The following is a 21028-nucleotide window of genomic DNA, read 5'->3' as shown; positions in this document are numbered from 1 at the left end:
TGTCAAATCTGGCTCCCCGATAGCTACGTCCGACCTCGCCGGATGCTCGCCGTTGACATCGCGTTAGGTAGGGACATTTTCAGAATTATGAAAGTTGAGCGAAGGCAAAGTTGGAATAAAAAAATTGTATTTGCGTTCTGGAAATGCCGCATTCCAAAGTGCTCGGGGATCGCGTTTAGGCTAAAGGCCTTTGGAGAGCTTTGGAGATACAATTGCATCTCTCCAAAGCTCTCCAAAAATTTTATCACAAGCCATTTGCATTTGCCCAAGGAGCTTTGGCAATAATGCGGAACCAAACGCATCCATTTGTATACAACCCCCCACCCCATCTTTTATTTTTATTTTTATTTTTTTAGGATATGATGGGAAATCATTTTTGAGAATCCAGATAGGTAAATCAGGAGTAGTGAAATGTCTCACTAATTAACCTCACATTATATGCAGTTGTTAATATCTTTTCATTACATATATAACATAGGGAGGATTATCCCTCTCGTAGGCGTATATCACCCCTCCCCTTGTTTCAATCCAATGGCATGGCTGTTGATGATTTAACAGTTGTTATTGACAATCATATCTTAATCAATAGTCAATTAGCTCCAAAGCATGCCACGACAACACTGAATTAATAACTTTTGGTCGTTATCGACCTTTCTCTTTTCTTATTCTTGGTCGGAACTCGGAAGTGATTATCGACGTCAAGCAAAAGGCTTACTCAGCAGAAAAAAAGGTTGAAAAATAGATGAGCACATCAAGTCGCCTGGACGTTCAAAAGCGACGTCGCCAGCGGAGTCTAACTTCTGCCAATTCAAGCGACATCTTTTGTCAAAGTTCTCGATCTGCCTAAACCGCCCACGACGACGTGTTAAAAATGCAAGGAAACCACGACCCACCAACCTCTCAGAGCACAGCAGAAGAAGCCATTTACGTCTCGATATGGCCGGACACACCGTCGTTAGATGTCTGGCCATTTCGGTGCAAGACATCGCCACGAGACCAGACTATTGGTGAAGCCACACCCGTCTCGAGCTCGACGTGTGTGCATATCGATCGAAGCGAGAAGTGCGTTTTAACTAGAATTTCTTCACTTCCGTTCCTTCTGCGGAGTTATTGGGGGTTAAAGTCAAGGTCTCGCCTTTTAGAAGATCGGGATTACACCTAACCCCCTTGAAATCGTAAGTAAAAGCCAAGAGGAAGGTGAGAAGTCGCCGCTAATTTCCAACTCTTGCTCTTCGAGGCCGGCAAGAAAGGCATTGCCGTGGCCTTTGGGGCACGCCATTGCTGAGTCTTCTCTCGGGTTGGAAATTACGAGCCCGGCGGAGGCGTTAGTCCGCTAAGGATTGCCTAGATTATTATTATCTTTCGATTAGGCATGAATTAGTCATCATTCTCGAGGGGGAAAAATTGTCGAAAAAGTTCAAAATCTTTTGCACTTTTACCAATTCGGTCTTAAACCTTTCGATTTTGCCAATCGAATCCTAAGCCATTTCACATTTTGCCAATTAAGTCATCCGACCAACTTCGTCTTGAAATTTCTAATTTTTTTTTCTTTCCATCTCTTCTTCCTTTTGCCGGTGGCCGACCACCAGCCACGAGCGATGGCTGGCCATGGCTAGGCGGGCTAGCCTCACTTGGGCAAGGAATGCCCTCGCTTGCCACACACGAGGCTCGGCCGGGCGAGAGTTAGCCTTGCCCGGGCCAAATCTAGCAAGGCGAGCCCTCGCCTAGCCGGGCCTCACTTGTGGCGAGCGACGGCAACCCTCACCCAAGCAAGGCCAACTCGCCCGGCCACTAGCAAAAAAGAAGAAGAAAGGGGGAAAAAAAGAAGAAAGAAAAAAATCACAAAAATATTAAAGTATTATTAAAAATTATCCACACCAGCAGGGTGAGGCAAACTTAAAAAGTTTAAAACTGAATTAGCAAAAGCGCAATAGATTTAATACTTTTTAGACAATTCTCCCTCCTCAAGGACCCTGGATACGTTTACGTTGTCGTTACATTATCCATCCCGATCAACTTAAGTTAAAGGTTCGAGTCAATGCTAAGCCTGTCTCCTCGACATCATTACGTAGCCTTTGAATAAGAACTGTTGGAAACAGAACCCTAAACTACATGCGAAGGTAGTCGCTGGGAAGAATCGTTTGGTTATTTATTTGGAGAAGTCTTAAGAGCGCGATGAATATCCGAGAATGTCGGCGCACGCGAGTTGATTATGTGAGTTTGAATCTTTTTTCATTGACTAAAGTGATGGGGACGGTTAAACGCAGTCTTTCTCTTTGAATCGGCCACCTTGTAGCAGCCCTTTTCGTCTGTATTTCTCCCTCTGTCTTGTATTATTTTTATCAAGTTGTCTATGTAAAATTCAGAATCTGCCATGGAACTTGCTGGGTGTTGGAAGGACAGAAAAAAAAAAAAAAAACGAATGACGAAAGCCATAAGCGTTGTGAATATGAGTGGCTGAGCCTAGTTACATGTTTTGGACCCCAAAAAAAAAAAAAAACTTAGTTATATGTTAGACAAAATCTGTTGCTGACGTCAGCCCTAATGTAATGTCCCTCTGCCCCATTGGCAATGTTGTCCGACCGTGTCTCAGGAAGAGGCATGGGCCTGGGTACGTGAGCGTACATCATCGTATCGTTTTGTCTTCTTATCTCTCGCTATGTGTGCCAAGCAATCTTCCTGAGCGCTCCCTCAAGCGATCTTTGCGCTTGAAAACACGAGAACAAAATGGTCGACGAATTAGGATAGCAAAAATAATCATTAGGGAAAATATTATGGCTGCAATTTGAAGTAAAGTTAGGAATTCCTTAGGCAATGAACCCATCGACAATAATGTAGGAAAATCCTTTCGAGAATTAGGTAAACGGACTAATCCCCGTCCGTCTACTGGTTTTCCATTTTTGGTTGGGTATCATATCTATCTCTGGAGCAAGATTTCTTTTTACGTGATGGAACTAGTTCTAGATGGAAAAGGAGTGTCTATTGTGCCAGGGGACGCTTGCCGAGATTTGCCAAGCGACATTTCATGATTGGGTACGCCCTTTGATCGCTCGACAGAGTTTTTATGGTGGCTTAGCTTTGTTATTCCTATTCTATCATCGAGATAATTGCTCAAACGAACTATTTTATTTGGAAAATCATTTTTGGGATGGACGGTCACGGACAATCCAGTTTAGGGCATTGATTAGGAGGACGGGATCGAACGATCCAGTGGTGGACTGTCGGATTCCAGGACTCATCGCCTCCTGGATCGACCTTTACTTGCGCCGACCGTTTTAGCAGCTGCATGTGTACACTCGGAGCAAGCAATCCATGCTGTCCTCTTGAAATTCTTGAAAATTCAAAAGTAAACCCTAGAAAGAAATTCAGAAACCGCAGTCGAAGTCGGCCACACGTGATTCTCCTGTTAAACTACAGGGCAGCGAATCTTGATGAATCTTGTGGCGGTTACCTTCCAATCTAATTCTTCGCTGTGTGCAAGAAATTAAAATTCCCTCCCCTGAAATTAAGTTAAATTGTTTTTTTCTCCCCATTGAACGAAAAACTTGGGAAATAGCTCCCGGTTGCAGCCATTAATGTACTGGAGCTTTCCATCAATAGGCGACGGAATTCTTGTTGTATTAATAGAAGCAAGATGTTCCTTCCCTACAAACAAGAGGGAGTAAAATAAGTTTTGCTCTGAGGGAGGCATGATAAGGACGAAACCCCATATCCTCGTCGATTCTCATGGTCTCGAATTCATCTCGACCCAGGACGTGACAAAAGCTTCACAGACGCGTGCGTCTTTGCGAGTTTACTCGTGCCTGCCCGTTTTCACCGTGTCACTTCTCGAGATATTCCACAACGGAAAAAGAAGAAAGTGTTGGGCGAAAATGAAGTGAAATCTATGCATGCACAAAGGGGAGAAGAGCCAGAAAAAGAATAACACCATATGCATGGAATGACAAGATGAGGGATCGTGCAAATGTGTTCTCGTGATATGAATATTTTTTATTTATTTATGAAAATAGTCAAACTTCAGAACAAACTTAGAGCCCACAAAGAACGACTTCCACCAAAAAAATATTTGTGGGACAAGTAAGCTCCTCCAACTTCCATCTAACACGCAAGATATTAATGAGTTCAATTCACATTTCCTCAAAAGGCTTATAACGTACCTGTTGATGCTTGTATCGCAAAGGTTATAAACCTTATATATCGAATGCCATCGAGAGCCGTAAAACTTTCAACCGATCTCGTTGAACTCTATACATCTTTCGTAAACTCAATCAAGTCCTCTCAAGAAAACAATATTTGAAGTTGGACTCACGGCAGCCAGCCGAAATCATGCTTTCGGATATCGGTTTGTGGCTTGCTTGTGTATTATAGATACATTTTCTGAAGTTTGATTAGGTTTAGATGACGATGGCACTTCTTAAATTAGGTTTGAGACTTATTGCATCAGTCTAAATGTTTGAGAGACTCCGATTGCATTTCATGTATAAGAGTGGTGGGTGGTGGGGGGGACCTTTTATTAGTAGACTCTCCCAAACCATGCGTGTTTCAATCAAAAAGAACCAAGACAACGTAAGAGCTTTTCGAAAGAGCTATGTCATCCTTCTCATTCAATCTTCCTGTATAACTCATGTTTCCCAGCTCACGAGAGTTGTCGGCTGAGAAATGCTGCGCAGTTTGGCAGATACTGATACGTCAAGCAGCTCTACCGAAGTAGAGGAAAGAGGAGAAGTTTGACCCGGTCTTTGCAGTGTATTATGCATGTGTTTTTTTTGCATACAATGAAAGAGAGAGGGAGGATGAGCGGTCGGTTCTTTAATTTTTGAAACCCGAAACCTATCATGTATATTTTAAAACCTAGAAGCTATTGTGTCACGGGTTTCAAGATTTACCAATATTTCACTCGTCTCAATTGTACGATTGCAATCGAATCATCACCTCTAATGACCATCACGTGCCACTAAAATCCATTGATCGGAATCCACGTTTAGGCGCACAAAAAATATGAAACTTGAACAAAGTAAATCATCATCGAATGTCATAAAAAACAGTGTGATCGTGCGAATACATCGAACAAAAAAAAAACACAGAAACTCGTTCCAAGCTCCAAATTTCACTTATAACGTACCCGTCGGAATCAGTGCCTCTTATTTTTGGAACATGAAACCTATCCGACGTGCTCTAGAATTTGAATCGAGATCGATTTACTCTGCTGCTCTGAGGCCATGCTTATCCCCCGAGACAGAGCAGGAGAAGGGCATGGCGGCAGCAGCAGCGACTGCCTGATGAGGCGGCAAGCCGTCTCTATCGGGGGGGCAACAAAAATACCCGAAAAGGGCCTCGCGGTTGGGCAACGACTAGACCCCTTTCCCTGTGCTCCGCTGACATGGCGGTCACGTAACCCCACATGCACCCCCTCACCCCCTCCCTCTGTGACCTCGCTTACGTGTCCTGGGCCCCACCTTGTCCCCCTCCATTCCCGACACTCTCTCACTTTCACTTTTATATTAATGTTTTTCTCCCCCCAATGCGTTCCGTGGCTAATTATTTTTCTCACTTTTCAGTCGTCCCACTCATCCAGTTGTCCCTCCCCCACCGTTTCCATCCGTGTCGAGAGCAGGTTGGCCGAGTGATTAAACACTTAATTCACGCGTGGCGAATGTCGTAGCAGATGTACGTGAACCGAGAACGATCTGCACGTCCGTTACATTTGACGGACCGCCTTCTTTTCCATTCGCTCAGTAAACATCTCATAATGAAAAAAGAAATTCACTGACCGTCGTTTGACATTAATTACGTACGTTATCAAAGAAAAATTGACGCTTTAAGAATAGTAATATTTCCGGTTGTCACCGTGCGGAATGACAACATGCCCTCCCGATGATTTTTTTTTTTTTTTGTCCAAACCCTCCCGATGATTACTTTATCATAATTCGAGTGAATTTTTCGAGTACACTTGAAGTTAGCAATAATAAAAATAATAAAAATAAATATATGGTCAATGCTGAGGTAGAAGTCTAAAAACCTTCCCATTTGTCAGTGGGCCGAAACGGTGGCTTCTGATTTTGGAAGTGGTGTAGTCACCTTCCACTCTCTCTCCATTTCCCCCTATATAAATGTTCCGCTACTTTCTCATCAACTCACCGCAATAACATTGCAACTCTTCCCCCTCCCCCCCTCTCTCCAAAAGCTCTCGTCTTCGGAGCTTGTCTCTCTACATCTCTCTCTTCTCCGACAAAATCCTCTCAGCTTTATCTCGCCACATAGAATGGCTGTCGGCGATTCCGTGCTCTCGTCGCCGCTGGGGCCGCCGGCATGCCAGAAAGACGCGAAGGCCCTGCGGTTCATCGAGGAGATGACCCGGAACGCCGACGCTGTTCAGGAGAGGGTCTTGGCCGAGATCTTGAGCCGGAACGCTGAGACCGAGTTCCTGAGGAGGTACGAGCTCGGCGGCGCGACCGACCGGGAGACCTTCAAATCCAGGCTGCCCATGGTCACCTACGAGGACCTCCAGCCCGAAATCCAGCGCATTGCCAACGGGGACCGCTCCCCTATCCTATCCGCCCACCCCATCTCTGAGTTCCTCACAAGGTACACCCGAATTCTTCCTCCGGTATTCATCAGTGTCATTCGTCAATTCAAGCTTTGGCCAGTTAAGATGGTTCGGCAGGCTAATTTTTTTCTGGGAAAACGTTGCAGTTCTGGGACTTCAGCTGGAGAGAGGAAGCTGATGCCGACGATTCAAGAAGAGCTAGATCGTCGCCAATTACTTTATAGCCTTCTCATGCCGGTGATGAACCTGTGAGTGCTGCGTTTTGCATTATGATTCCATGCAATATGCGCGCCCCAATCAGCGGCACATGATGCTGTTCCATTTCTGAGTTTCCGAGGTTCTAATTATTTCTCTTCTTTGTAATGGCGACAGTTATGTGCCTGGGCTGGACAAGGGGAAGGGCCTCTACTTCCTGTTCGTCAAGTCGGAGACCCGGACCCCAGGCGGGCTCTTGGCCCGGCCCGTCTTGACCAGCTACTACAAGAGCGACCACTTCAAGACCCGCCCCTACGACCCCTACATGGTCTACACCAGCCCCAACGAGGCCATCCTCTGCGCCGATTCCTACCAGAGCATGTACACCCAGATGGTGTGCGGCCTCGTCGAGCGCGCCCAGGTGCTCCGCCTCGGCGCGGTGTTCGCATCTGGCCTGCTCCGGGCCATCAGGTTCCTGCAGCTCAACTGGCAGCAGTTGGCCGAGGATATAAGGACCGGCTCGCTCAACCCCAAGGTCGCCGACCTGGAGATTCGGGACTGTATCGGTCGGATTCTCAAGCCGGACCCTGCACTCGCCGAGCTTATTGTTAAGGAGTGTTCCCATGACAATTGGGAAGGCATAATCACTCGAATTTGGCCCAATACGAAATACTTGGACGTGATCGTTACCGGCGCGATGGCTCAGTACATCCCAACCCTTGATTATTACAGCGGTGGCTTGCCCTTGGCGTGCACCATGTACGCCTCCTCCGAGTGCTATTTCGGGCTCAACCTTAACCCGATGTGCAAGCCATCTGAGGTGTCGTACACCATCATGCCGAACATGGCCTACTTCGAGTTCTTGCCCCACGAGCCCAACTCGCTCGAGTTGACCCGTGGCTCGCCCCCTAAGCTCGTCGACCTGGCGGACGTCGAGGTCGGCAAGGAGTACGAGCTCGTGATCACCACCTATGCCGGACTCTGCAGGTACCGCGTCGGGGACATACTCCGCGTGACCGGGTTCCACAACTCGGCCCCACAATTCCACTTCGTGAGGCGGAAGAACGTCTTGCTCAGCATCGACTCGGACAAGACTGACGAGGCCGAGCTCCAGAAGGCTGTGGAGAACGCTTCCGAGCTCCTCCGCGAGTTCAACACGAGCGTGGTCGAGTACACGAGCTACGCGGACACCAAAACCATCCCGGGCCACTACGTGATCTACTGGGAACTGCTGATCAAGGACCTGGCCGACTCCCCCAGCGGCGACGCGCTGAACAAGTGCTGCCTGGCGATGGAGGAGTCGATGAACTCGGTGTACCGGCAGTGCCGGGTCGCGGACAACTCGATCGGGCCGCTGGAGATCCGCGTGGTCAAGAACGGCACGTTCGAAGAGCTAATGGACTACGCGATCTCGCGTGGCGCGTCGATCAACCAGTACAAAGTGCCGAGGTGCGTGAGCTATAAACCGATCATGGAGCTACTAGACTCGAGGGTGGTCTCGTCGCATTTCAGCCCGGCGCGGCCGCATTGGACCCCGGAGAGGAGAAGGTAGGCTTCCACGATCATCACCGACCTAAAAAAACAAAGTCAACGATGGACTGGCCAAACAGATCTTCAATTAAATATCTTGTTTCTTTTTTTTTTTTTCCTTTTCTTTTGTTAATGTGTATGTTGTAGTTCCTTGTGGAAACCTTTAACAAGAAAGCTGTACGTTGACTATGACTAGGACGGTTCGGGGCGGGTCAGGGTTCTTGCAATGGGTTCAATTAACCTGTGGCAAACCAGATGTGACCACTCCAGATGATGTTTTTGGTCCCTAGTGGAATGTTTCTTGCTTGACGTAATTGGGACATGTGGAAATTCTGTTCAATGCACTTATCGTTTCCCCTTTTACCGACGGCGACTTATATTCGAATATAAACTTCATTTATTTCGCAAAAAATCGCAACAAACAGAGCCTTAATTATTGCACCCACCCGATAGCGTCGCTCTTGATCTCCTTTTTTCATGAAAACGACGCGATTTGAGGTGCGACCTCGAACGAATGAGCAATGACCGTCTGGCCTCCCTCGGCATGTTCTTGTCTATGAAAGTGGAAATCTGGATAAAATGCACTAATGTGCGGAGACAGCGGAGACAAATCGATTAAGAACTGACTTTAGTTGCACTTGATTCAAGGGAAATCTGGATAAAAGGCACTAATATGCGGAGACAACCCAGTCGAGAAGTGACTTTTGTTGCACTTGATTCAGACGCTTGAACGCCGTCCGATCGTTTCTCTTTTGTTTCCCCATGAACACGCGGATTGTGATCTTGATACGAAATCTTCGGAGTTACTTAGGGCCTGTTTGGTAACGTTTCCGTTCCTTTGCTTCTGTTTTTCGGAATAAAAAAGAATCAGAAACGTGTTTGGCAACGCAAATGATTTTGATTCCGATTTTGCTCTCGGGAACACTTTTGGACCATAAATAAGAAACAAAAAGTTGCTTCTCCAAAAAAATAATAGTTTTGAGAATAAAAAAGGCAACGGTAGTCTTCTTTCATTTTTGTCAGGTGTCTGCAAGGCGTGGGTCGGGTCAACCCGACCGGGTGCAGATAATTTTTTATTAAAAAATCAGAAAATGATTAAAAAATCCAAAAAATGGAAAATTCATTAAAAAATCTAAAAAAATTGGAAAAAATAAAAGATTATGAGATCGATCATTTCAACTAGCCAATCCTATGTTTGAAGATTTTGCCTTTTGATTTCTCTCAAATGACGATTTTGCCTCTCATGGGCAAATCGTTCTAAAAATCCCGAAAATTTCAACAAAAAAAATCTCAAAAAATAAGAAATGGGTCCATTCAACTGGCCAATCCTGTTTTTGGTGAATTTTTCCTTTCAATTTTTCCTAAGCCTTGCTTGATTTGTTTTCGGAGTACCATACCGCATTAGTGACCATCCGCATAATATCCAAAGGTAAAACTAAGCTATCTATGTGGCATAGATGGATTTAATTCATTATGAGCAATAAAAAATAATCAGAGTCACCTCTTTCATCATTGGCATATGCATAACCTCAAGAGAAGCATGGGAAAACAACAATTTTAGCATATTATCATTCCAAGGAACAAATCTGAAGCATTTTTATTTTGGAAAAAAAAATGTCATTTTACAAGAGGATCACAATTGTGGGGTCTAAGGAAAGTCATCAAATGTAATTATGTAATTATTTGATTTAAACGACAAATTGGGAAGAGAAATTATTTTCCAAAACAGAAATTTTGTGCAATTACCAAACGCGTTTCTGTTATGAGAGCAGAAATTTTATGCGATTACCAAACACGTTTTGATTCTCTAAAACTCATCCAAGGAGCGGAAGAATCAAAAAACTTGATTTTAATCAAAATCACTTTTCCGAAACAAAAACGTTACCAAACAAACCGTTAATGATATGTTTGTTTTATAAAAAAAATCAATAATAAATAAATTCAACGAAAATAGTTAGTTTTCATTTGTTCGGTGATTTTTGAAAACCGATCTCCTTCTTAGCAAAAAGGGGAAGGTTTTTTTTTTTTTTCACACTCAATCTAAGGTCGTTGTCTTCGGTCCATGAAAAAATCGATTGCTTTTCCCTCACCCAAATAGCGGAAAGTGGGAAAACAAATTCTTGAGAGCCGTTTTCCTCCAAACAAATGGACTCTGAAACTGGGTATGCAGTCCCAAGGTTTGTCATATCTTTGGTACCACATACGCACTAGATCTAGCATGATGGAGCTATGTAGCTGCTCATCCGATCGTACCCCATAAGACTTTTTTAATTGTATAGAGCATTATGGAACTATGTCAATAAATAATGTTACTTGTGTATATATATAATTTCAAAATTTAGCTGGCATATAAAAGAATTGCTTATGTTCTACGAGGGAAGTTTGTCACAGTAATATGTGCTCTCTCTCGAAGGATTCCTAGGTTACATTACGCATGTCCGGATATGTCCCCAAGAAGGTCGACTTTTTTCTTTTTTTTATAAATTATAATGTTGGTTGGATCCTAATAATTTAAATTTTACGTCTCAAGCACGATTGGACTGCTAGTAGAATTTAATAGTTTCAAGATCATTATCTTATCATAATGTAATGAGCTGCTTAGATAGTGTATGTCATGCTTGGTCTTGTTCAAAACAAAGAAGTGACACCTAATCTTGCCTGACTATATAAATTGCCGACACACATTTTAAAGAATCCAAGTCAACTAAAGAATCTAACGGTAAGCTCACATCAATCGCGAATTAATTCAATTTAAGCTTTCGATTCCGTCCGGTCTTAGTCGATGTAACGATGTTTGGTCGGTGTTGAGAGATTTATAAGTACGTAAGAAACTTTAGAAATATAGAAAGGTGCAAAAAAGAGAAAATGAATTTGACAATTTCAAATGCAATGGTTTGGTCTAGGTCTTGAACCGAAGTTAATAATGATCGACCTTAGTCCAAAAGAATCACTTGTGCATTGGGCCGAAGACTGACCGATCCATGTGAAGTTCCAGGGTCGATTGACCTTACATGGGCTTGGTATGCTTCCGTGCTTTTGTGTTTTTTTTTTTGCTTCCGCTCGACCGAACACTCGATCCAAGTACGCCACCATCTTCCCTTGCCATCGGCCGTCGGTCGCCATCGCCTCCATCTCACCACTTGGTCGACACCTCCTGCCACCACTCTCTATTTCCCCCCAAGTCAGCCCTCATATCCTCAACAATTCCTCTTCCTTTCAAAAATCTGATATCCTTGTTCAAAGGCTTAAATTAATGAATTACAAGTCAAAAAATATAATATTAAAATAAGTTCACTAGAGAGATTGCCGAGAAAGAATTCAAGTTCGAGCCCATCAACATATTCATTTAGATCCGTATTCATTCAAAAGTTTAAGCCTAGTAAGTTATGTGTCAACTAAGATATATTATTGGCCCGGAATTGGCTCATTCAAGGGGGTATTGGCTTACGATAGTACATGTTGACAGAGAATCTTTGAACTTCTAGTCATCCTAACAGATGACATTATCAAAGCTCAAGTTTTGGTCGATCGATTGTTGACTATTTCTACAACTAATCATGGGAATAAACTTGATCTTCTCAGGCGCACGTGAAAAACAATGTGCTTTTGTTGGAGAAAATTATCCAATTAATTCTAAACTACTACTGTGTGGATGTTAATCCAATCCTCTACTTTTCATTGCCAATTTAATCCTAAATCTATGCGCAAAATTTCAATGTAATCCTTCCAGTCAATTTTCGTCAGAATTACCAACGTGTTGGTCCATTCATAGCTAGCCATCCTATGTGGCACATCACGACATCAGCAATTCTCGACAAAAATTGATCGAAAGGATTACAATGGAATTTCGCGTAAAAGTTTATGACTAAATTGGTAAAATTAAAAATTTTAGAACTGAAGCAGCATCACGGTAATTTTCATACATCCCGTGAGTAAAAACCTAATAAGAACAAATTCAAATGCGATAAAAGGGGGTTTTTAGGTCTCTGTGTGGACTGGACTATACTGCTTTGAGATCCAGAAACCTTGAATTATCGCAATTTCTTGTCAACTCTTGAACAAAAAATACCAATTAATGTTACCCATTCAATAATGCGCAGACCGAGGATGCCCAGCTGATTAGACACCAATGTTAAAAAGTTTGACAAGTTTCATAAATCAAAGCCACGTTTGTGGCAGTTGCAAACTACCGCTATCGATCCCAACATAGAAAAAGGTTGAAGAGGAAGATCATGTGCATACACGTCTGTGGTGGCCCTCCAGGGATTCTAGAGCCTTCCTTTGTAATTAACGTCTAAGTACATAAAAATAACGCTAAAATCTTTGATTAACCTTATCAACGGTCCGCTTTATAACTAAGGAACGAATTCGCATACTTTATTAAGGATGCAAATATGAGCGTTTTTTCGTTACAAGATAGATAACCCATGATAAACGGACAAACGGCGGACTCATGACCTAATAAAACACGAGCCCAACACCAGATGCATAATTCACACTACCTATAATTGCAAGCTTATGACCTATCGGTCACGTATCTTTTGCTTTTTCTTAATAAGAGGTAATTTTCAATTTTCTTGCGAAGATTGCCACTTTCATAACGCGTTATAACGGAAGTAAAATGAAAAGAATGTGACTTGAATAGGAAACCCTACAATCTTAATCTTTATGAAGATGCTAATTGACTTTAACGGTTTTTAGTATTGCTCTTCCATTTATTTGGAAAAAGAAAATTCACGTGTCAGCAGTTTACACGATCCAATGGAAGGCACGTGGTTGAAATGGTATAATCCAAGCCAACTTCCCGAGTCGTAGAAAGTTCCCAGGACATGTCAACCTAGTAGCTACCTTATTGATGGGCTGCTTCTTCCGTTGTCAGTCTGAAGAGTGAGAGAGTTTGTAGGTTATCTTCAACGTTGAGTTTAGATATGCAGTGTTTACTCTATGGCAGTATGAACCATGAAGGGGCTATAATGATGCTCCGTCGTATCAAAAAAGCGTACCATTTGATGGAAGTTGTTCCTCTATATGGTCGCCATTTCAATGGACCGATCTCTATTTGTGCGAAAAGGAAATTCAATGTATACGATTGAATCCGACACGTCGAAAGACTAAACTAGTAGACAAACCGAGTTCACTCTCAAGATCAAAGTGCAGTAGCCAATACATGTGACTACTTATTCATTCTCATGAAGAGACAAGCCTAGAATGGACACTACAGACGGCTATTAAACTTTCACAGACGCTCAGTCACAGAGGTGACAACAACAGCACAGTAGAATGACCGAGGACAGCACATGGCCCTTATTGTTCTTGTTATTATTGAGCAACATCTCAGAGAGTTTCACATAATTTTTACTGGGTAGCTAGCTGGCTATGGTGTCTTGTACGAGAAGAGGACAAGAGGAGCTGTCCTCAAGGATCAAGAAGCTTCAAGGGCATTTGGGCTTGCCCTTGGAGTTCTTCTTGTCGCGGTAACAAGGGCACTGGTGCTTGTTGCCGTAGGTGCCGGAGGGCACGCACTTGCACTCGGCGCAGCAGATGTTGCAGTACTTGGCGCACCTCGCCTTGACCTTCGCCTTCGCGCACCTCGCCCTGCACTTGCTCTCGCAGAATGCTGTTACACATAACCATCGAGAAGAGTCAAAAGGAAGGTAACAAGTTCATCACCAACCACCAGTCACACCATCATGAAGAAACTACATTGCGAATGCTGAGCTAGTGCTCAGCCGACAAGACCCGGATCAAAATGTCGAGTGCAATTAGCAAGAGCGGAGATCGCCGAGATTATAAAAAGCGGGGGTAAGTTCCGGAGGCTTACCTGGCTTGGCGAGGACAGGCTCCATGAAGATGGAGGTCAGGAGAAGAGAGCAGAGCAGCAAGGCGAAGAGGAGCTTCATGGTATTGAGCTGGTTTTGATGGCAGAGAATGACGAGGAGGAAGAGAGGGCGGTGGGGACTTATAGTCGCGAGGTGGGATTGGAGGTGGGTTCTGTGGAAGGAGGATTCCTGTGAGTTAATGCGGGTGAGATGTATTTTAGACGTGACACTGCTATTTTAATACTTCTACTTCCCTTGGATCATGCGTTTCCTCGCAGATGAACGAGGAAAGGCAAGACCAGCTCTGGTTAAACGCATCGTCATTATCGGTCGGTGGGGTTTGAGCTGCAATTGCGCGATGGAGGAGTACGAGGAGGCGAATTGCGGGACAAGTCGCGCTGGACCGGGCCCTGCCCACGTGGGCTCCTGCGGTGTGTGTCCGAAGAAAAGCTAATGCCTCTGTGTCTTCCTTTCTTCTCGGTCTTCGCGGAGCAAGCCTGTTGCGTGTTCGATGCATGCGAACCCTACTCCACATCAGCCATTAGATGATGTCGGTTTCACTTGTCAGGCCCGTGAGTCGGCTCACATGAATCGGGTCCATGTAAGAATTTTCGTCTATGTGTGCCCACAACTGTTAGGATGTGGTTCAAACTCCCCTACGACAGAAAAGCACGTGGATCTCGCTCCATGTTAAGCGAGCGAGAGTCCTGGAGAGCCGTCTCAACGGGAATCTTAAGGAGACAGCGCCTCCTGGACACCAATGATTATGGAGCTTTTACGATTCAAACTTATAATTTTTTATTAGTAGTTTGGGCCAGGGCTCATAAATAATTACTTCTATATATACTCTTTTTCATTTGTAATTGAGTAATGTAACGAGAGGTGCGATGTGCTAATTAACTAGAATCCTCTGCTGGACGTAATCCTAGTTTAAATATGAATCAGGATAAATCTCTTGTTTCGATTTCTCTTTCTCACTTTATGTTTTACTTCGATTTGATTTCTTAACAACAACATGGTAGGTTCTTATGGGTAGTAAAATTTAGGCATCAAAATTTAGATATGTTGGGAATAAGAATAATTTGTTTGTCTTTACTCTTTACACTATATTCATTTGGGAAAAAAAAAAGGAATAATTTTTTCCTTTTCATGCTTTTTCTCTTAAATAAAAAAAAAGCAATTATATCGTCCCTTTTCTATTCATGTTAGCATTTCGTATATAGGTAGAAGTATCAAATGGGTGGGTCGGATCAGATTTGGGACGGGTTGAATATGGTTCGACTCATATTGACCCATTTAACCCGTTTTGATCCATTTTTATACAGTGCAAATTTAACGACCCATACCCCACCCTACCCATTACTTAAATAGTTCTATATTTTATCAAATTATAAAATACTTATTTCTTATAATTTACTAAGACAAATGATATTGCTAAAATACTTTTATGCAATTGAAATTTTTTTAGTTTTTATTATTAACCACCGCTCGCCACTGCCGCCCGCCGCCTGGTCGCCTTCTCCGATTGTATGGATGGTCCAATTGCTACATTTCCTGCTTTTGCTTAAAGACTATAAGTTCATTCCAGTCGTGCTTTGTGTGTTGGAACTGATCTGCACATTCCATGGTTTCTGTGCATGTCATTATCTCAATGACTTTCACTTTTTATTTATTTACGAAAAAGCAGTACTCACTGGAGCTACATTTGTCATAAGTTTCATGGCTTGGATACACTTTCGTGATCGGGAGCACAGCAGCGTATTCGACCAGATCTTGTAATTACCATTTCCTGTGATGTGATGCCGAGTATCCGCTCACTTGTCATGACCATATATCCATTTGCATGTGACGATTCCGCAGGTAAAAAAGAAAGGCTCCTCAAATTATTTGAAGGACGGGCGGCCGCGGTGGGCGGCGGTAACGGGCGAATGTGGGTGGTGGGGGGCGGTAGGCTGTGACTGGTGACGACAGCAGTGTTTGAAAACAGTTTTTACGGTTTTTTTAATTTTATTTTTTTTACTTATAAAAAATAATAAAAATATCAACTAATATAATTGATGCTCATTTACAAATAATGCTTGGGAAGATGCAGGTCACGAGGCAAAAATGGATTGAAAATGAGTTGAGTTGAAACTCATATTTGATTATGCTTCATAACCATAAACTTATATTTGATCCTTTTTTTTTAATCTATTGAATCCAATTGTGACGCAAGTGAATAAAAGTGGGTTAAAAAAAAAGACCTATATTGACGCCTCTATAAACAAGTTATGTAACGGTCTTTGACTGGCTGTAAGATTAACAATCTGTTTTGGGCCATAGAAAAATAATAATAATTAACTAATATCTATTGAAAAGTCCACTCCTTTAGGACCCATAATATACTGTTGTTTTCACGGTCACTCAAGACTGTTACGCAAGTAAAACCCTAATGAAAATTCAAGCCTCTTCCCTATGATGCGACAAAATGGATGCCGTTGATTGCAGAGTGGAGATTCATGTACTCTTGAAAAGCAAACGAGTTTTCACGATTGATAAAACGATCGGAAGGACGATAGCAGCCTGCAGCCCATGTCGAAGGCTTGCAAACTACTACAACCCACGAACTCGAAGAGCTCGACCGTGCCACATTCGATCTCATCTGTTAAATCAAAGGATTTGGCACCTACACTCTGCAAGTTGAGTTGATCTCGTTAACGAAGGAATTGATTCACTTCATTTCATTCGTTTGATGGGGTTGTCTAACTTCAGTTTTCTTTGAAGGCCCAATTAACAACACGGCTAAAACCTGATCATGTTGTTGGGCCTTTGAGGCTGCGTTTGTTCCGGTGAAAGTGTTTCCCTGACTTTCGCTCGTTTGGTTCCCCAAAAATGATTTAGTCGACGGAAGATACTTTCTGATCAGTGACAAATTTATGCATAAAGTTAAGTGAATTCATAAATCTAAATAGGTGAAGATACTTTCCAAAATTGTTCATCTCGAACTTTTTAGTATTTTTGCCAATGAGGCGTCCGACGAGTTGGTGAAACGTCTGAGTCTTAGACAGTTAAACCGATGAAGTCCCAGGTTCAACTCCCACCAATCACTTCTTGGGGGACTTATCTGGTGGTATTGACAAAAAAATCCCACCACCTCGAGAAATAGTCAATTGCACGTGAGAAACCTCGGATATAAAAAAAAAACTTTTTTAGTATTTTAATTTACATAATTCATTTTAGTTTTTCCTTTTTCTTCTTCCTACCGGCTACAGAGATGAGCCGGCGAACTTGAACACGGCAGTCGCTAGTGGAGGGAGAAAGAAAAAGAAACAAGAAACAAGAAATGAAAAAATAATTTACAAATTTATTTTTTTTAGCATGAGATGATTTCATGACATTAAAATCATTTTTCAAATGAGATTCAAATGCGCCTCTAATTTCTCTTTGATTTTCTTCAAAAACACGGAGTAGTCGAACCTTCGTAATGACTAAAGTACAGATTCACGCAAACCGCTTCCGTCTTTGCGCATCCGCTCCCTTTGTATAAGAGACGGGATTCAGGTAAATACGACGTCTTCAGCACTCGAAAATTCCTTTTGATGGATTCATGTAAACCGCTTCCATCTCCAGCATACGTCGGCTATCGACGTCGAAACAAGACCCATCAAACCATAAACTCATACAAGACCTTTTCTAGGACTTGGTCTGGCATCAAATTCGACTTCAAATCAAGTGAAGTACGTTGGTCAAAAAGTTGGGGTAGTTAAGCAACGAACGAGCCCACTTGTTGAAGACGATTTTAACTGCAGCTGCAGGAGCACAATGGGTCAGGAGCCATGATGATGGCTTTCTTCGCTCCAGGTATTCAGAGCTGAACCAGAGAAGATTCAAGCGTAAGCTCCCTTGCTTAAGTAGTGTATGTATAAAGACATTGATGCACAACCAAGCACATAGTTAAGTATATCCGTAGGCATCCACAACTGTGTGCTTTTATTACATGGTGTTGGCAGTACCCCATGGCTCCACTTTTGCCATCCCATTGGCTCCAAAGACTGGTAGAGAGAGAGAGAGTGGAGAAGAGAGAGAGAGAGAGAGATCTTTTTGGAGACATTATCATGTGAAAAGCAGAAAGAGGAGAGGAGGAATTGAGCAGACTAAGACATTTTGAAAAAGTTAAACACCTCTTTAAAACGATATCTAGAGATTGATTTGGCTATAAAATAAGGGATGGTTTGTCACCATCGAGTGAAATAAGGTGAATATCGGGTCTCCATATGGTAAAAAAGAGGGAGGGAGACCTCCTCTTCCTCTTCCTTACATATTACGAGTAACGTAGGAGACATCTCTGTTATTTTTGCTGCACTTTTCTATCTCATCTTGACGGGAGTAAAGGCTATAAAGTTGTGGTCTTTTTTTTTTTGGTCGGAATAAAGTTGTGTTTCACTGTCCAACGTTTTCGGTTCCCTTTTGGTGGTCTCCATCTCTCTCAGCTGGTTCTTTTCACAAGAGTGTTGGACAGTCCCACTTTCGCATTCCATATTAACTTGCAGACTTAATTATGATCAGACCAAACAAACCGTAGCTCAGATAATCGCGATCTGTAAGATCTCGCAAAGCTTAAAGTCGCGCCTGAGCTTAGTATATCGAAGAGACGAATGAGCTCATGTCATGCAGATCAAATGCAGGTAAGCTTGCGCCTTTAGCCTATGCACCCTTTCTTCCTCTTGCTCATATCATTGTCTTATCCAATGCGCGAGATTAACGAGCTCTTGATCTGTCACTTGGTTAAAACAGATAAAAAGCGAAATAAGACGTACACTTTGAAAAAGAGGATGGGAAGCACTGCACGTGCAGATGAGCTCAAAGTCGTAAAGAGGAAGGTTGGTGTGGTGTGGCGAGAGACCTTTCAGTGCCATCATCATTTCGGACTCGAGGACAAAACCCTTTTTGTGTAGCTCCATCATCTGTGTATTTGCATACCTAACTTTCACTGTGTTTTGATGTCCTGGTCTGTGACGAGGAACGCGTCTGGGAACAGGAATGTCTCCACTTTTGGTCAAAACAAGAGCATGTCGGATAGCAATTCCTTTGAGTAAATGAATGAACTCTTTTAACTACAAGAGCACAGTGGCAAGACACAGCAAATGAGCCCTGAGAGAAGGCACCCAAATAGCAAATTCGATAGCCTAAAAAGAACCAAAACCCTTGGATTTTGGCACTTTACATCGTAATAGTGAAGTCGATCATGAGGTATGCGGTCTTGTTCCACTCCCTAACATGGCATCAGAGTCGAGTTTTGCCCCTCAACTTATTCCACCCGTGCGCTCGCCCAGTCCGTCAAATTCTACAGGCCAACTCGTCGTTCATACACGTGCGGTCTCCCTCCACCTATTCCTACTTAATTTCTCAAGGAAATCTCTCATTGCTAGCCGAGAGCACATCAGAAGCAGGTTTCCATGACATGTAGAACTGACAATAGGATGAAACAAGAGCTTCTTCTTGACTTGAATGCCTTTTTCTTTAAGCAACCCTCGATTTTTGTCACTGTGCTTGATTTTTTTTTTTTTCTTCCTTTCTTTTCCTGTGGGGGTTACTATCAATGCGGGCCATCATGCCTCAACATACACACCGCAAAAGAAAGTATGGATCAGCATCAATCTGTTGGCCCACCCATGGTCCCATGATTGATCATGCACACTCGCATGATAGTAATAGAGAATTTGTTTGGGTGGGATGTGGACAACCTAGTTAAGATATTTCTTTGTTCTAATAATCGAGCTCAATCCATGATGGGACTCATGGGAACTGACGTGAATCCTGGGGCAACAACAGTCCAAATGGTGTACATGAGGTTTGAGCATGACACATGAGATGCTCCCACATATTACAAGAATGAAAAAAAAAAAAAAGGGGGAAAGAAATTCCAATAGCAGTTAATTAACTTCCGTGCTTCGATTGACAACGTTGATATTCACTCGACAACATATACATGCAACAACATGTCGAGTAGACTGGATCATGCGCTTGGCGTCTTGCCAAGTTCGCTGGAGCTCCGAACCATGTTTTGGGCAATAGATCGATCAATTTACGAAGAAGATGTACAATCCTATCCATATCATGAATAGACTTGGAATAGAGTATTTTATTGGTGTCTCAACCTATTTCAATCATTCATATACACATATCGCTTAAGCTTAAGATTAAGAATGATCGGGACATCAAGGAAAGCGCCTTACATTACAATTTTCCCAAAAAAAAAAAAATAATATGCTCTTGATTTTTATTCAGACTTCGATTTATTTTGAGCATGTCCTAGGTTTTGTCCGTTGGAATAGACCTCATGCATATGCATGCAAATCACCTTGAACCCGATAGATTTAGAGAAGTGAATAATGGAATGTTTAATTTACAATTAGGCACAAGGCCGATATAAGCATACATACAAAGAAAGATATAAACGTAAATACATACACTAAAGGAAAAACCCTAGTCCTAATATATATACAATATATCTAACACCCCCCTCAAACTCAAGGTGGGTCAACTAACGAAAGTTTGGAAAGAAGATCAGCAAATCGTTGTGATGTAAGATTTAGTGAATAAGTCGGCAAGTTGGGCTACAGAGGCTACAAAGGGAAGAGAAATGATACGTGCTTGGAGCTGATTATGCGTGATATGACAATCAATGTCAATGTACTTGGTATGCTCATGAAAAATCGAATTTGTAGCAATGTGAATAGCACTCTTGTTGTCACAATGAAGAGGAATAGAATTAGAGGAGGCAACACCGAGATCGGTAAGGAGACGACGAAGCCAAATAACCTTAATCGTAGTGTCGGCCATAGCACGATACTCAGACTCAATAGAAGAGCGAGACACGACAGGTTGCTTCTTGGCACACCAAGAAATCAGAGAATCACCCGAAAAGACACAAAATCCCGTAATAGACTTGCGATCA

The 21028-nt window shown here is 42.8% G+C and overlaps 2 protein-coding genes across 2 annotated transcripts; one reads left to right on the top strand and one right to left on the bottom strand.

Annotated features, from left to right (window-relative positions):
- The first annotated feature begins 6156 nt into the window (after positions 1 to 6156).
- Positions 6157 to 8612, top strand: LOC115735930 (probable indole-3-acetic acid-amido synthetase GH3.1). Its single transcript, XM_030667378.2, has 3 exons — positions 6157 to 6585; positions 6694 to 6795; positions 6920 to 8612. Exons 1-3 carry the CDS (start codon positions 6263 to 6265, stop codon positions 8292 to 8294), a joined length of 1800 nt encoding a protein of 599 aa, XP_030523238.1. The 5' UTR covers positions 6157 to 6262; the 3' UTR covers positions 8295 to 8612.
- A 5055-nt stretch (positions 8613 to 13667) lies between these two features.
- On the bottom strand, positions 13668 to 14172 carry LOC115735722 (peamaclein-like). The gene is made up of 2 exons (XM_030667125.2): positions 14094 to 14172; positions 13668 to 13889 (listed from the first exon to the last, which is right to left on the bottom strand). The coding sequence occupies exons 1-2, from the start codon at positions 14170 to 14172 to the stop codon at positions 13705 to 13707; spliced, it is 264 nt and encodes an 87-aa protein (XP_030522985.1). The 3' UTR covers positions 13668 to 13704.
- Between the last annotated feature and the right edge of the window lie 6856 nt (positions 14173 to 21028).

This window comes from Rhodamnia argentea, chromosome 11, assembly GCF_020921035.1.
Source record: "Rhodamnia argentea isolate NSW1041297 chromosome 11, ASM2092103v1, whole genome shotgun sequence".
NCBI classification, from domain to species: domain Eukaryota; kingdom Viridiplantae; phylum Streptophyta; class Magnoliopsida; order Myrtales; family Myrtaceae; genus Rhodamnia; species Rhodamnia argentea.
This window is presented reverse-complemented; position numbering and strand designations above follow the sequence as displayed.

What these genes read in the sequence shown, in the direction of transcription:
- LOC115735722 (XM_030667125.2), bottom strand. Translation starts at nt 14,172, where the DNA reads ATGAAGCTCCTCTTCGCCTTGCTGCTCTGCTCTCTTCTCCTGACCTCC. An exon ending in GCCTGTCCTCGCCAAGCCAG is followed by an intron (nt 13,890 to 14,093) that starts GTAAGCCTCCGG and finishes TATGTGTAACAG; the next exon opens with CATTCTGCGAGAGCAAGTGC.
- LOC115735930 (XM_030667378.2), top strand. Translation starts at nt 6,263, where the DNA reads ATGGCTGTCGGCGATTCCGTGCTCTCGTCGCCGCTGGGGCCGCCGGCA. An exon ending in ATCTCTGAGTTCCTCACAAG is followed by an intron (nt 6,586 to 6,693) that starts GTACACCCGAAT and finishes AAAACGTTGCAG; the next exon opens with TTCTGGGACTTCAGCTGGAG. An exon ending in CTCATGCCGGTGATGAACCT is followed by an intron (nt 6,796 to 6,919) that starts GTGAGTGCTGCG and finishes TAATGGCGACAG; the next exon opens with TTATGTGCCTGGGCTGGACA.